Raw genomic sequence first — 16,742 nt, forward strand, 5'->3', positions numbered from 1 at the left:
AAGTGGTGTTCAGTCGATTTCAACAACGAGCCAGGTTAAAAAGTTTAAAGAGTCGCAGGGGGAAAGACTAACTTCTCTGTGAGGCTTTACACACCTCAGCAGTGAACCGACTGTCACTGTCAGCACTTGTCTCCGCACTGAATTGACTTGCTGGCTGTGCCCTGCGACCATTGACACCCTGGCTCAGATAAAATGCTGAACTGGCTCCTTGGCTGTGGACTGCAACCATTGGGCCCCTGGACTGGTTTCACTTCTCTCAGCACAGAACTGATTCCCTTGCTGTGGCCTGCAGCCATCTACTGATCTGAACTGGCTCCCTGCCTGTGGGCCTAATTTCGGCGACCCTGCGGTTCATGTTCTGTTTCTTACTGGTTTACTATTTTTTTATTCTTGTTTGCCCGATTTGTTCTTTTTGGGCACATTGCGTGTCTGACAGTCTTTGCTGTGTTGGATTCTTTCTTTTTCCATGGATTCTCTTGTGTTTCTTTGCTTTATGGCTGCCTGCAAGAAGACGAATCTCCTGCTTGTATATGGAGTTCATACTTTGGTAGCAATGTACTTTGAAATTTAGACCGCTGGATCAGCAGGAACACCTCAGAAAGATATGCCTGCACGGGCTGGACCAAAACAGGGCTAACAGCCTGCGGGAGTGCTCGCTGGGATTCAAACTCATAGGGATGGGCCACAGGCCACATTTGCAGTTGAGGTGGCAGTGGAGTTAAATATCGAAGGGAAACAAAGCAAGCCCAGTAAGGAGAGCAAACCTCAGTCTGATAAGAAATGCAAGATTATATTTATTTTGGTGTAAGCAACGTTACTAGTAAAGCAAATGAGCTCACAGGAGGGTGATATTGTTACTGTCATAGAGAGGGTTGAATGGCTGAACGATTCACTCAGTGAATGGTGTGGTGGGCGTGGCACCGTAATATTGATTTATTACTGAAATATCGAGGAGGAGGACATTCTGGGACACACCTTACTAATCCACAAGCCTCTACTGGTGAACTTCCAGTAAGATGGCGGTGTGCTGGGGCGCGGCGGGTTCTACGGGGCCAGCCAAACGTGTTACTATCTTTTGTTTATTTCTTTACAATCTCAAGACCCTGCTGGAAGTTAAGCACTTAAAGAGTGCTGCCCGCCTACCCCATCGGCGTAGAAACTGAAGAAGCTGGACTTGGGGCAGATCGTTCTGCTCCCTGTGTCAGAGAGTCAGCAATGTGGTTGGCGTGCAGACTGGCATCGAGCAATTGTCTTAGTCTCTTTTCTTGTGATTGCAAAACCCTGTTGAGCATTGTTAATGTGTAATGCTGCAAGTCTGGTCTTCTGATTTATTGCGGACTACAGGGGCTGGCAGCAGGGGTGACTGACACCCCTGCAGGGTGAGCGGATGTGGCCTCAAGCCATGGGGCCGCCTGTTTGCAGCCACCCAGGAGAGAGGCATCAAGAGCTGGCACTGGAGGTGGTGTAGCGCAGCGTTTAAGCTAACGTTGGTGCTGTCCCTCTCCCCCAAAGTGTTTGCTTGGCAGAAGGCAGGATGTATGTGTTCGACTACAGACTGCTGCAACATTCATGGACTCAGGGACTTGGACTGTATTTGTTGTGTGACTATATTTTACTCTATATGTGCCACGTGCTGTGTATGACTGTTGGTACTGTGTTTTGTACCTTGACCCTGAAAGAACACTGTTTCGTTTGGATGTATTCATGGGTATTCGTGAATGACAATTAAACTTGAACTTGATGTAAACAGCCAAGAACAGCAAAACATTGGAATATTACCTGCAAGCTGCACACCAACCGGACTTGGAAATATATTGCCATTACTTCTGAAACCCCCTTTTCACTGGGCGTCTCTGGAAATGCAGCCTTTTAGCCCCTCGCAAACAGCCACTGGACTCCGCGGGGAGAAACTTCAGGCTTCGTACATCTAAGGTGTATGTGACTTTGGTCCCGCAAAATCTGTGAGGTTGGGATGTCTCACCTACCCAAACCCCGGTTTGTGTGAATGCTGTGTGATTTACTGCCCCTGGCAATCGCCTGTCAGCAGAAAATAACAGATTGTATACTGCGTAGAATTATTCAGGAGTATATTTAAGCATGTTAACTTAAGCAAACAGTTATTAAAGGAAAGAAAGAGAAAAAAAGCAAAAAGGGCCCATTCTACTTAAAAAGTCACAACTGCACAGTGGAGCTCAAATCTTGAACTTCTCTGTAAATCGCGCGCTGGACCCTCCCTCGGTCTGTGTGAAAGCACACAGCGCCTTCCGAAGGTGACTGGAAATCCATCTTGAACAAAGAGGCTTTCCCACGGGATTATTGGTCCTTCCTCCTTGAAGCCATTCATCTGCAGAAAGCACCCTCATCGTCCACCATCTTTCCTCCTGTCTTCTCCCAGCTCCGGCCAAACAAAGACCTCTCTGCCCAGTAATCTCTAGCACCTTCTCCCAATTCTACCATCCTGATTGGATGACACCTCATTCCTCAGCTCAGACCCAAACAGGCTGAAAGCAGAACAGATTGCTCTTACAGAACTGCTAAAATGAAATGCCTACAGCATAGCAGTAAAAATCTGAACCAGGGCATTGACTCTGACTGGGTCAGAATCCTGGATCACCCACCCTAACTGCATTGTGGGTGCACCCACACCTCAAGGGCTGCAGCCCACCACAAAGGAATTAAATACCACTTCAACCTGTGATGCCCACACATTCCTTGGAGGAATATGCAAAAAGAGCTTCAAGTAACAGAGTACAGGTAGTCCCTAGGAGTGGTCACATGTGACAGCTCTCCCAGTATTCAGCATGAGGTACAGGAGCAAGGATATCAGAATCAGGTTTAACGTCACCGGCATAATGTCGTGAAATTTGCTGTCTTTGTGGCAGCAGCACAGTGCAACACATGATAACAGAGAAAACTGTGAATTACAGTTAATATATAAAATAATAGTGCGGAAACAGAAATAAAAAGTAGTGAAGTAGAGCATGGGTTCAGTGTCCATTCAGAAATGGCAGAGGGGAAGAGACTGTTCTGGAATCGCTGAGTGTGTGCTTTCAGGCTTCTGTGCCTCCTTCCTGAGGGTAGCAGTGAGAAGAGGGCATGTCCTGGGTGGCGGGGGTACTCCACCATGGATGCCGCCTTTTTGAGGCATCGCTCCTCAAAGATGTCCTGGATATGAAGCAGAAAGGCAAAACACAGTTGTGCGAGTTATCAGGTTATAGCAGTACAGAACCTCAACTTCTCTGATATCAGCACGAACGATTTCAAAGGGAATGGCCCAAAGGAGGGGGGATCCAGGAAAACTTCGTGAGAAACAGAGTGAGAGAAGGACGTGGCTGGAAAACTCGAGCAGGGCAAGAAACCCAGTTATTAGGAGTCTTTAGTGGGGTTGGATATGGATATGTTTCCAAGGTCTGATGAAATGTATCCTTGGCTGTTATGGGAAGGAAGGGCTGAGCTCCCAAGGTCTCTTTGAGAGTTCAGTGAAACCCTCTCTCATTGATCCCCCTCCGTGATCTCTGCTTCCCTTTGACGGGAGTCAGTGAAACCTTCTCTCACTCTGTGATATCTGCTCAGCTCTTTACTTCATCCCTCCCCCCTCCTGGTTTCACCCAGCACCTTGTATTTCTTTCTCCACTCACCTTCCACGCCCCCCCCAACTTTTAAATCTACTCATCTTTTTTCTCCACTCCTGCCGAAGGGTCTCGGCTGGAAATGTCGACTGTACTCTTTTCCACCGATGCTGCCTGGCCTGCAGAGTTCCTCCAGCATTTTGTGTGTGTTCAAGGATCCTGGTAGTTTAAAATCCTAAATTGTCACAGAACAGGTGCCAGGTAACTGGATCCCAGCAGTACGGTGCCTTTCTTCAACGAAGGCAGCAACTGGTAACTACAGAGCTGTGAATCTAACATCAGAGGTAGAAAGGGTGTTGTAAAAAGTTTCGAGGGACGGGATTCAGCTGCACTTGGGCAGAGCTTCATCAGAAATGGTCAGCGTGCAAGTGGTGATTCTGTCGGCCAGTTTGAGTTTCTTGGAGTTACGGGTGTACTCATGCAGTTGGTGTTGTCTACAGGGACTTCGGTAAATATTTTGACAAAATCCCCAAATGAGCAAGAGACCGAGGGATGCGAAGTAACTTCACAAATTGGGTTCAAAGTTGATTTGCTGATCGGCTTTTGTGATTACCCCGTGGCGTACCACAGGAATCTGTGCTGGAACTCTCCTGTAAATGATTTGGATGTGGCTAGAAGTTTAGAAGATGACATAAAAATGTGAGCTTTGTCTTGCAGCGTTAGTGCTAATGATGGTGAATTGGTTAGTTGGCAAACTAGGCACAGCAATTGTACCTAGAACATAGAACGTTAAAGCACTGTGTTAAAGTGCTGTGCTGATCTTTTAACCTACTCTGAGATCAATCTAACCGTTCCCTCCTACATAGCCCTCCATTTTTCTATCATCTGTGTGCCTATCTAAGAATTTGTCAAATGCCCCTAATGCATCTGCCTCTACCATCACGCCTGGCGGGGCATTCCACACACCCACCCACTTTGTGTGTGTGAAACAAAAATCTTATCTCTGTACCTTCCTCCAATCATCTCAAAATTATGCCTCTGGTATTGGCCATTTCTGCCTTGGGAAAAAGTCTCTGGCTGTCCACTCTATCCACACCTCTCATCCTCCTTCACTCCAAACAGAAAAAGCCCCAACTCACTCAACCTTTCCTCATAAGACACGCTCTCTAATGCAGGCAGCCTCCTGGCAAGTCTCCCCTGTGTCCCCTCTAGATCTTCTCCATGCTTCCTATGACAAGAAGGAAGAAAAAGAAAAAATTTAAAGAAAAACTGGATAGGTATATGGACAGGAAAGGAATGGAGGGTTATGGGCTGAGTGCAGGTCGGTGGGACTAGGTGAGAGTGGAGTTCGGCACAGACGAGAAGGGCCGAGATGGCCTGTTTCCGTGCTGTAATTGTTGTATGGTTCTACAAGTCACTTATAAATCAATAGCATCATAACATTTTAAGTAACATTTGGATATTAAACACACAGCACGTATTTTCCCCGCATGAGCATATAAAATCATTACAACACACCAATATCGCTGATTCAGTGGGAGCCCTGGGCTTGTTTCCCTGCAACAAGACGGTCCTATCACGGGCTGATGGGAGTCAGCGATACTCGAAGGAGGTTCCTTATGTCCAGTCTTTTCCGCAATTTAGTTTTTGTTGCATTCATTGCAGAGATATGTTGGAAATGGAAGCACCGTTTTCAGTGCTTTCATGGCTATCTCAGGATATTTAGCCTTGACTTTGATCCAGAATGTCGCCAGAGATGTTATGTCAAACATACTTTTCAGCCCGCCGTCATTTGCAAGCTCGAGGAGCTGATCTTATTCCCGTGCTGACATGGATGACGTGCGAGTAATGACCTCGCGTGTGTTCAAGCTGAACAGTGGGTGAGAGGGAATGAGGAAAGGTGCAGCGACTCCTATCGCCAAATCATGTCGTTTCCTCGCGGCCCGGTAGCACATGCTTTGTGGCTTGGTACTGGTCCGCAGCCCGGTGGTTGGGGACTGCTGCGCTAGGGAAATTCTAAGCAGTTTCTAGAGTAGGTTACCTGGTCGGCACAACATTGTGGGCCGAAGGGCTTGTAATGTGCTGTGAATTTCTGTGTTCGGAAACATGTGGTTAAACCTCCCAGCCCTCTCGTGCTTTCCCACTTATTTCTGCCTGCTCTGCTTACCGGACCTGCCTGTTCAGTGAGTTTGACATAGAATTCTGAGTTAACACCTGCTACACTAGTATCCTGTGTCCCAGCCCTGCTGCCTCACCAGCTTAAACCCTCCCAAAGTGCTCGAGCAAAGGTATGGATAAAAGGGACGCACAGAGGCGGTTTCCAATAGCGCAAGAGTCTGGGGCCAGAGGGCACAGCCTCAGAATAGAAGGACGTCCCTTTACAGCAGAAGTGAGGAGGAATTTCTTTAGCCAGAGGGTACTGAATCAGTGGAATTCATTGTCACAGACGGCTTTGGAGGCCAAGGCATTGAGTATATCTAAAGTGGAGGTTGATAGATTCTTGATTTGTTAAGGGCGTGAAAGGATACGGGAGGAGGCAGAAGAATGGGGTTGGGAGGAAAAATAAATCAGCCATGATGGAATGGCAGAGGAGACTCATAGAAACATAGAAAACCTACAGCAAAATATAGGCCCTTCGGCCCACAAAGCTGTGCCGAGCATGTCCTTACCTTAGGACTTACTCCGCTTACCTCTCGCCCTCTATTTTTCTAAGCTCCATGTATCCATTCAGGTGTCTCTTCAAAGACCCCATCGTTTCCGCCTTCCACCGCCGCCTCTGGCAGCCCATCCCACACACTCACCACTCTCTGCATAAAAAAAACTTGCATTGAAACATAGAAAACCACAGCACAATACAGGCCCTTCAGCCCGCAAGGTTGTGCCGAACATGTCCCTACCTTAGAAATTACTCGGCTTACCTGTAGCCACCTATTTTGCTAAGCTCCATGTACCTATCCAAAAGTCTCTTAAAAGACTCTATCATATCTGGCTCCACCACCGATGCCAGTAGCCCATTCCACACACTCACCACTCTCTGAGTAAAAAACTTACCCCTGACATTTCCTCTGTACCTACTCCCCAGCACCTTAAACCTGTGTCCTCTTGTGGCAACCATTTCAGACCTGGGAAAAAGGCTCTGACTATCCACATGATCAATGCCTCTCATCATCTTACACACCTGTATCAGGTAACCTCTCATCCTCCATCGTTCCAAGGAGAAAAGGCCGAGTTCACTCAACCCATTCTCATAAGTCATGCTCCCCAATCCAGACAACATCCTTGTAAATCTCCTCTGCACCCTGTCTATGGCTTCCACATTCTTCTTGTAGTGAGGCGACCACAGTACTGCAAGTGGGGTCTGACCAGGGTCCTATATAGCTGCAACATTACCTCTCGGCTTCTAAATTCAGTTCCATGATTGATGAAGGCCAATACACTGTATGCCTTCTTAACCACAGAGTCAACCTGCGCAGCAGCTTTGAGCGTCCTATGGACTCGGACCCCAAGATCCCTCTGATCCTCCACACTGCCAAGAGTTTTACCATTAATACTATATTCTGCCATCATATTTGACCTACCAAAATGAACCACTTCACACTTATCTGGGTTGAATTCCGTCTGCCACTTCTCAGCCCAGTTTTGCATCCTATCAATGTCCCGCTCTAACCTCTGACAGCCTTCTACACTACCCACAACACCTCCAACCTTTGTGTCTCAGCAAACTTACTAAGCCATCCCTCCACTTCCACTTCCTCATCCAGGTCATTTATAAAAATCACGAAGAGTAAGGGTCCCAGAACAGATAACGGAGGCCGACCTCCATGCAGAATATGACCTGCCTACAACCACTCTTTGCCTTCTGTGGCAAGCCAGTTCTGGATCCACAAAACAATGTCCCCTTGGATTCCATGCCTTTTATTTTCTGAATAAGCCTTGCATGGGGTACCTTATTAAATGCCTTGCTGAAATCCATATACACTACGTCTACTGCTCTTCCTTCATCATTGTGTTTAGTCACATCCTCAAAAAATTAAATCAGGCTTGTAAAGCACGACCTGCCCTTGACAAAGCCATACTGACTATTCCTAATCATGTTATACCTCTCCAAATGTTCATAAATCCTGCCTCTCAGGATCTTCTCCATCAACTTACTGAGGTAGGACTCTTTGGTCTATAACTTCCAGGGCTATCTCTACTCCCTTTCTTGAATAAAGGAACAATATCGGCAACCCTCCAATCCTCTAGAACCTCTCCCATCCCCATTGATGATTCAAAGATCATCACCAGAGGCTCAACAATCTCCTCCCTCGCCTCCCACGGTAGCCTGGGGTACATCTCATCCAGTCCTAGCGATTTATCCAACTTGATGCTTTCCAAAAGCTCCAGCACATCCTCTTTCTTAATATCTACATGCTCAAGCTTTTCAATCTGCTGCAAGTCATCACAACAATCACTAAGATCCTTTTCTATAGTGAATACGGAAGTATTCATTAAGTACCTCTGCTATTTCCTCTGGTTTCATACATACTTTCCCACTGTCACACTTGATAGGTCCTATTCTTTCACGTCTTATCCTCTTGCTCTTCACATACTTGTAGAATGCCTTGGGGTTTTCCTTAACCCTGCCTGCCAAGGCCTTCTCATGGCCTCTTCTGGCTCTCCTAATTTAACTTCTTAAGCTCCTTCCTATTAGCCTTGTGCTGTGGTAAAGGAGATAGAATTATGATCATTATCTCCAAAATGATCTCCCACTGAGAGACCTGACACCTGACCAGGTTCATTTCCGAATACCAGATCAAGTACAGCGTCTTCTCTTATAGGCTTATCTACATATTGTGTCAAGAAACCTTCCTGAACACACCTAACAAATTCCAGCCCTTTTTAAACCCCTTGCTCTTGGGATCCACCAATCGATATTTGGGAAATTAAAGCCTCCCATCATGACAACTCTGTTATTATTACACCTTTCCAGGATCTGTTTCCCTATCTGCTCCTCGATATCCCTGTTACTATTGGGCGGCCTATGAAAAACACCCAGTAAAGTTATTGACCCCTTTCTGTTCCTAACCTCCACCCACAGAGACTCCGTAGACAATCCCTCCATGGCGTCCACCTTTCCTGCAGCTGTGACACTATCTCTGATCAACAGTGCCACGCCCCCACCTCTTTTGCCTTCCTCCCTGTCCTTGTTGAAACATCTAAAACCCAGCAGTTGAAGTAACCATTCCTGTCCCTGAGCCATCCTAGTCTCTAATGGCCACCACATCATATCTCCAAGTACTGATCCACGCTCTAAGCTTATCCGCTTTGTTCACAACACTCCTTGCGTTAAAATAGACGTATCTCAAACATTCGGTCTGAGAGCATCCTTTCTCTATCACCTGCCTATCCTCCCTCTCGCACTGTCTACAAGCTTTCTCTGTTTGTGAGCCAACCCCCTCTTCCCTAGTCTCTTCAGTTCCGTTGCCACCCGCCAACCATTCTAGTTTAAACTCTCAGTAGCCTTAGCAAACCTCCCTGCCAGGATATTGGTCCCCCTCAGATTGAAGTGCAACCCGTCCTTTTTGTACAGGGCACACCTGCCCCAAGAGAGGTCCCAATGATCTAGAAATCTGAATCCCTGCCCCCTGCTCCAATCCCTCAGCCACGCATTTATCCTCCACCTCATTTACCCCTGACATCTCCTCTGTACCCACTCCCAAGCACCTTAAAACTATGCCCTCTCGTTCTAGCCATTTCAGCCCTGGGAAAAAGCCTCTGACTATCCACACAATCAATGCCTCTCATTATCTTGTTCACCTCTATCAGGTCACCTCTCATCCTCGTTCGCTGCATAGAGAAAAGGCCGAGTTCACTCAACCTATTCTTATAAAGCATGCTCCACAATCCAGGCAACATCCTTGTAAACCTCCTCTGCACCCTTTCTATGGCTTCCACGTCATTCCTGTAGTGGGGCAACTAGAATTGAGCACAGTACTCCAAGTGGGGTCTGACCAGGGCCCTATATAGCTGTAACATTACCTCTCGGCTCTTAAACTCAATCCCACGATTGATGAAGGCCAATACAGCGTATGCCTTCTTAACCACAGAGTCAACCTGCGTAGCAGCTTTGAGTGTCCTATGGACTCAGACCCCAAGATTCCTCTCATCCTCCACAGTGCCAAGAGTCTGACCACTAATGCTATATTCTGCCATCATATTTGACTCGATAGCCGAATTCCGCTCTTGCGTCTTATAATCCTGGTTCCCTCTTGGCTCGGGTCACCTTGCCATGGAAGAGATCCCAGTGATGCTGTCTGCTCTGCACCCACACTTTGTACATTTCAGCCGTCCTGCCTTCCTGTTTCTAAACTCGCTCGTACATGGCAGAAGGGGTAGTCCAGCGATTACAATATACCAGCACTTCTTCTTTACAACTTGTCTATTGATCTGTAAATCTCTGTTGCAGGACCTCATCTCTCTCCTTGCGGATGATCATTGGTGCCAGTGTGGACTATGCCTTTTTATCATGGGGCAAAATACATTCTGAGCGTCGCACAAATCAGATCGATGATCTTTTCTTCAGTCTTGCTTCGTGAAGTTCGGGGCTGTGAATGAACGTTTGCATTTTCTGCTGGTTTTTTTTAGGTGTTGTCTGAAGCCTGTGGCCAAGAAATCACAGCAAAGCACATGCTGCCGACGGTTCTCCAGATGGCAGGCGATCAGGTGGCAAACATTCGCTTCAACGTGGCTAAATCATTGCAGAAAATAGGACCGGTTTTAGATGCCGGGTAAGTATTTGAGTTGGGGCTTATAACCCGGCCTGTGGAGAATGTTTCACCTCCAGTTTGGAATGGAAATTGAGACGCCACTGTGGTGGCGTTTAGTGATGGAGTCACAGTCTTTTGTACCCACAGGTCCAATCCGGCCAAGACCACCGTCTCTGCCGGTCCCATCGTCCCAGGTTCTCAACCTGGGGTTCATGGACCCCTAGCGTAATGATCCATGGCACCAAAATAGTTGTGAACCCTCACTCTAAACCTTTCCTGCCCGCGTACCTGTCCTTATTGAAGTTGTTAATGTGCCTGCCTCAACCAGTTCCTCTGGCAGCTCATTCCATGTACCGCGTGGGGGAGGGGCATAAACTTAACCCTCAGGCCTCCCCCTCCCCTGTGGTGTTTGCCTCACTTTCCTGCTTGACCTTGATCCTTTGGTACCCTTAAACGATCTTCTTCTCTATCCAGAGGTTAAGGCCATAAGACACAGGAGCAGAACCAGGCCGTTCGGCCCATCGATACTGCACGGCCATTCTATCATGGCTGATTTATTATTCCCCTCAACCCCACTCGCCTGCCTTCTCCCCTTTTTTTTAAAGAAAGGACATCCTCGCCAAGAACACTTAGTAGCCCGTTTCTACCCTCCAAATTACCTGTTTATGGTCTCTCCACTGCCTTTGTATTCCAAGGGCCTCATTTTACTGCAGCTTTCCCAAGCAATGCGCAATATTCCTTTGGGTTCTGGATATAGTCAGTTGTACTGTATAGAAACATGACCTCTTGTCCATTGCATCTATACTGACAATCACTCCTTGCTATAGTAAACCCACTCAGCCACACTAACTCCACATCCCTCTGTCTTGCTCACTGAACCTGTAGAACAGGCCCATTGGCCCACAATGTTGTGCCAAACTAATTCTTCCTTTTCAGTCCGGACGAAGGGTCTGGGCCCGAAACGTCACCTGTTTATTCATTTCCATAGGTGCTACCTGACCTGCTGAGGTCCTCCAGCATTTTGTGTGTGTTGCTCTGGGTTTCCAACACCTGCAGACTTTATAAATAAAGCAGCGCCTAATTGAACCGTGTCCTTTTGCCCGCACGTGGCCGATATCCTCCATTCTCCGCACGTTCATTTGCCTGTCTAACAGTGTCTTAAATACTTCAACGCTCACACAAAACGCTGGAGGAACTCAGCAGATCAGGCAGAATCCATGGAAATGAATAACCAGTCGACGTTTCAGACCGTGACCCTTCATTGGATCGTAAACACTTGTTCTTGTTTCATACCTGCATCCACTTCCACCAGACCCGTCGGTGTGTTCCAGGTACTCAAATCTTCAGCACATCTTTGAGCTGTTCTCTTCTGGCTCTTACATCTCAACTGTGAGCCGTCTGCCTTTGCCTCAGAATTTTGTAAACTTCTGTCAACTCGTCCCTTCCTCAGACTCCATCACCCTGGAGAAAGCAACCTCTCCGGTAACATCTGCAGTACCAGCCAGCATGTCTTCTGTACCTTTTTCAGATCCTTTAAAGGGGAGGCCAGAGCTGAATTCAGTACTCCAAATGTGACCTAACCAGAGATTTATCACAGGCAACGTCCTGTAAACGTCTTCTGTACCTTCTCCAAAGTATCCACACCCTTTAAAGGGGAGGCCAGAGCTGAATTCAGTACTCCAAATGTGACGTAAGCAGAGATTTATCACAGGCAACGTCCTGTAAACATCTTCTATACCTCCAAAGTCTCCACACCCTTTAAAGAGCTGGCCAGAGCTGAATTCAGTACTCCAAATGTGACCGTACCAGAGGTTTATCACTGGCAACGTCCTGTAAACATCTTCTGTACCTTCTTCAAAGTCTCCACACCCTTTAAAGGAGAGACCAGAGCTGAATTCAGTACTCCAAATGTGACCTAACCAGCGGTTTATCACAGGCAATGTCCTGTAAACATCTTCTGTACCTTCTTCAAACTTTCCACGCCCATTAAAGGGGAGACCAGAGCTGAATTCAGTACTCCAAATGTGACCTAACCAGAGGTTTATCAAGTGACTGTCCAGGATTTTGTTCCGGCCTGCACCACCACCACCACCTCCTTTGGCAGCTCAGCTACCAACTCCTGCATGAAAAGTTTGCTCCTCCAATCTTCTTTAATACATCTTCCCTCTCTCCTTCAACCACTGATGGATAAATCCTGGTTAGAAGTGAAAACCGCACAGTGAGATTTCAGTTAACGCCACCACCATCTTCATCAGCATGTGATGTGGGCGATCGTGGTCTCTCCATGGCCACGGTTGTTCTTGGCAAATTATCCTGCAGAACTGGTTTGTGCCATTGACGCCTTCTGGGCCGTGTGTGTTTTTACAAGACGAGGTGAGCCCCCCACCCCCCAGCCATTATCAGTGCTCTTCAGAGATTGCCTGCCCGGCATCAGTGGTCGCACAACCAGGACTTGTGATCTGCACCGGCTGCACACATGACCGTCCACCATCTGCTCCCACGGCATCGCGTGACCCTGATCAGGTGGGGGGGCTTAAGCAGGTGTTGCACCTTGCCCAAGGGTGACCTGCAGGCCTGCGGAGGGAAGGAGCACCCTGCACCTCCTTTGGTAGCAACGTATCTCCACCCCGCCAACCCGTCTGGTGAACGATTTTTGTGAAATTGTGCGTTTGTGATTTGATTGGAATTTGTGTGGAAAGCAATAACAGACGGATTGCATTAAAAGGAAGTTTATGCATTCAGTGCCCCCTCTCTTCAACGGCATAAAAATGCGGCATCCAAATTATTCTCCTTTTGCATCCACTAACCCAAATGAGCTCAGCTGCAGTTTGTGACCGTACTCTGCTAGTTGAGCTCTGACCCGTATCTGGCCAGTAAACGATCAGTTGTGGTAGTGGAAGCCTGCGTGAGAGGCAGAAAGAGGAGATTTTAATCTGGGTAGTATCCAGTACCGCTTTGGATTTAAGTAAGTGTGCTGCTGTTTTGTTTTGAAGGTCACAGGTACTAAAACTTGCTTTTAAATCACAGCACTTTACAGAACAAGTTCAAACCAATACTGGAGAAATTGGGTCAGGACCAAGATATGGACGTAAAGTACTTTGCGCAGGAAGCCATGACTGGTAAGTTGTGGCTTTGGACCTAGCTCAGTACGAGCATAAGCATTCTCCCTTGAGCAGTTGTGGCCTGCATTGTCCTAGAGTCTGTCACTGGGTCTCTGAAGATGAGCACAAGACAAGATGGGTGTCTGCTGGGATCCTGCTGTGGGGGCACTGATGGTAGAAAAGGCTCTTTAAGCTAAAGATGTGTGCTTTGTAATCTGCACGTGTAACGAGTGAGGGTCGGGGAAAAACATGCAGTCCTCAGCACGTTCATTAAAGGGGATAAAACACAACCAGCAAGAGGGTTATTCGAGGTGCTGGAACGATGCTGTGATATTTGGAACTGTTTCCAGTTAAAGGGATTTACTAATTGTTCAGAATTATAAACCTTGTTACAGAGCCAAGCATGAAGTTCTCAGTTCTGTCTCTTACTTGCCTCCCTGTTTCTGTAAGCTGAATATTTTAAGAACCAATCCAGAGTTTTGAGTACAATCCTCAGTAAAGAGTGCTGTGTTTATATTAGGTGATTCTTAGGGTTTAGGAACGGGTGTTAAAATCTAGTGCCAGACATCCCACCCTGCAAAATCTCATTTCAGGGAGGTAGCACCATCAATTTGCAGGAGACTTTCGGGAGAGGTGGGATGTCTGCAATAGAGTAGCCATTAGCAGCTAGCCAGCTAGTTTAAATAATGTTAGTTATGTTAATGAATGAATGACACCTGTTAAACTCACCTCAACACGTCTTTTACAGTCTTAACCCACCATGGGCAAGAGAAACGTCATTGTTGCAATCAGTGCAGCGAGCAACACTGTCATTATTTTGACCCCTGTTAGGCAGGAGTACACTTTTGTGTAGTCTGGGGTGATGTATGTTTTCTATTCTTTTTGGAACACTCTGCATGGCGGGCTCTCGCTCACACTCTCTCTCTCTCTCTCTCTCTCACATGGTCGCTCGCGCGCTCTCAAGCACTCTCGCTTGCTTTCTCGCTCGCTCTCTCACTCGTGTGCTCTCGCTTGCTCTCTCTTGCGCTCACGCTCTCTTGCTTTCTCTCGCTCACTCTCAAAAAAATTGATTTCCATGATATTGTATATAATTTGTGGGCATCAGGGAGCCGCTATTCATATCCGGGAGCCTCCCGGAACTTCCGGGAGAGGTGGCATGTCTGTAGTGCTACCATTCAATAGGTCTTATAGTGACTGAGGCCTCCGTCGGTCGGAGTCGACCATGGATGTTGTGTCCTAGCTGTCCAGATACACAAGACTGGGCAGTACGATATGGAGAGCAAGCTGTTGCCCCATGTAGCAAGCTCCCCGTCTGCACGCACCCAAAGGAATGGCAGATTGAGTTTGGTACCAGGAGCACCACAGGAGTTGTCAGTCAGCGTAGGACTGCCTTAGGGACTCCAGCTCCGGGTTTACTCCCGAAGCCTTCCCTGTGAGTGGGTACAGCCGCAAGGCAGCAGAGGTTTGAGATCCGAATTTTCCTTCTCCTAGATGAGCTGACGAGTCCCATCTCCCCGAATAGGTCTTGAAGCAACAGGAATTAAGAGTTGGCAATTGTATGAATTCACTTGCAATATTTTAGAAATGACATACTCCATCGCTAGAATTCCCACAAGTTGTCGTCATAGCTTACGGATAGATGCGTGTTCTGATTATCTTCAGAAACGTTCCCATTTTGTCTCCTTTTAATATCTAATCTGCATGTTTTCCTTCTTATCTAGTGCTTGCCTTATCGTAGAAAGGAGTGAAGAAACGGCTGTCCAGACTTGCAACGAGATCTGCCGCTGACATCTTTGAAAACCTTCTTCACTCTCTCTTTGTACCGTATAGGAAAAAGGAAAGTTACGTCACATCCGGAGTTTCTCCAGTTGGCGGACGATTTCCCTCCACGCCTCTCTGACGTAGTGGGGAACCGCGTACGAGGCAAGTTACAGCAGTGGTTTGCCATTGCCTTCTGCCGGATGAGTTTCCAAAGAGATCACCAGCTCGTAACCCAGCATGGATGGAAAGCGTGCAGGGGAGCCGGCTGGATTCAAACTCGGGGTGACGCCACTACAGCCTCAGCCGGGTCAGCCTACTGTATGATATGGGGACTACTTTATGTAGTAGTAACACATTGTTGCATGCGCTATTAGGCGCACATTGATACGTATGTGTGTGTTCTGAATCGTTTTCTACTGGTAAAGAACCATGAAACTTCGCTCCTGTCTCCAGCATTTTTATTAATAGCATTGTTGTGTAGCCAGGCCACACACACAACACTCTTTAAAGAATTACCCCTGGAAATGTAAACGTCTCATACGTAGTGTCACCGGATTTTAGCTGCCTTGTAGATTCTAGTTCTGCAGTCTTTCTGCTGTCTCAATTTAGCTTGAGATATCAAGCTGTCTACTCCCCCTATTTATTTTCATTGACTGTAGTGTACCCAGTGGCATTGTGTATCCGATGGGTTTAACTGTTAACAAGGATGTGAGGTTATTAGCTTTGCTGCTCTGTCGACAGTCACTTGTATCCAGCATGCCTCCTCCTCCTTTCCCAAAACACCTTCGCTTGTATTCCCAGCATCCAGTGGCAAATGCTCGAATTAAAACTGAAGATGTTGTCCAATCTGAAACTGTTCTCGGATGGGGTGGCAGAGGAGGGGCCCAGTGAGGGGCCCACGTTGGATGGGCCTTGGCTAGGGGAGGTGGTCCACATTAATGGGTCCTGACCCTGATGTAGGAGAGGGTTTCGCATTTGATGGGGCTTGGTGGAGGGGTGGGTTCCACATTGATGGGTCCTAAGGTGGGGCCTCATGTGTCTGCACTCATTGTCCCCACGTTGCTGAATGATGTGTTATAAGTTTTGACCTACCTTAATTTCCCTTTTAATCATTTTTAACATTAAAAGAAAGAGTGCCCGTTAGACAGTTATTGAAATGATTTTCAATGCCGACCTCATTATTCCAGTGACTTGAACAGCAGTGCCAGTGGATGCTGTGATTACCTGATGGTTTGGTTAGGCAGCCATTGCTTCTGTACGTATTAGTTAAAGTAGATTTTTCAATAGCTAAGCTTCTCTTCCCGACCAGAATTACACAATATTGTATCATTCCAGTGGTCTAGTCACATTTGGGATGCCATTTCAATATTGCAAATCATGTAATTTAATCTCTGTTAGCTTTTTGAATGATTTTAGAGATTGTGTTAGGCACGTTTAACCTGTTACCAGTGGACGTCTTTCTCCTAATTTGTTGTTTTGACTGCTTTCCCTAATAAAGTGGATTAAGGTAAACGCTGCTTCGTGTTGCACACCAGAGAGGTGCAGGATTTACCTCCTTGCGA

The 16,742-nt window shown here is 47.1% G+C and overlaps 1 protein-coding gene across 1 annotated transcript in view; it reads left to right on the forward strand.

Annotated features, from left to right (window-relative positions):
• The window catches only part of LOC140203575 (uncharacterized), a 48,559-nt gene extending 33,352 nt beyond the window's left edge, over positions 1-15,207 (forward strand). Inside the window, exons 14-16 of the mRNA XM_072269620.1 lie at positions 10,197-10,339; positions 13,346-13,437; positions 15,158-15,207. Of these exons, the coding sequence (XP_072125721.1) occupies positions 10,197-10,339; positions 13,346-13,437; positions 15,158-15,207 (285 nt within the window). The remainder of the gene's footprint in view (positions 1-10,196; positions 10,340-13,345; positions 13,438-15,157) is intronic.
• The last annotated feature ends 1,535 nt before the right edge of the window (positions 15,208-16,742 follow it).

This window comes from Mobula birostris, chromosome 10, assembly GCF_030028105.1.
Source record: "Mobula birostris isolate sMobBir1 chromosome 10, sMobBir1.hap1, whole genome shotgun sequence".
NCBI classification, from domain to species: Eukaryota; Metazoa; Chordata; class Chondrichthyes; order Myliobatiformes; family Myliobatidae; genus Mobula; species Mobula birostris.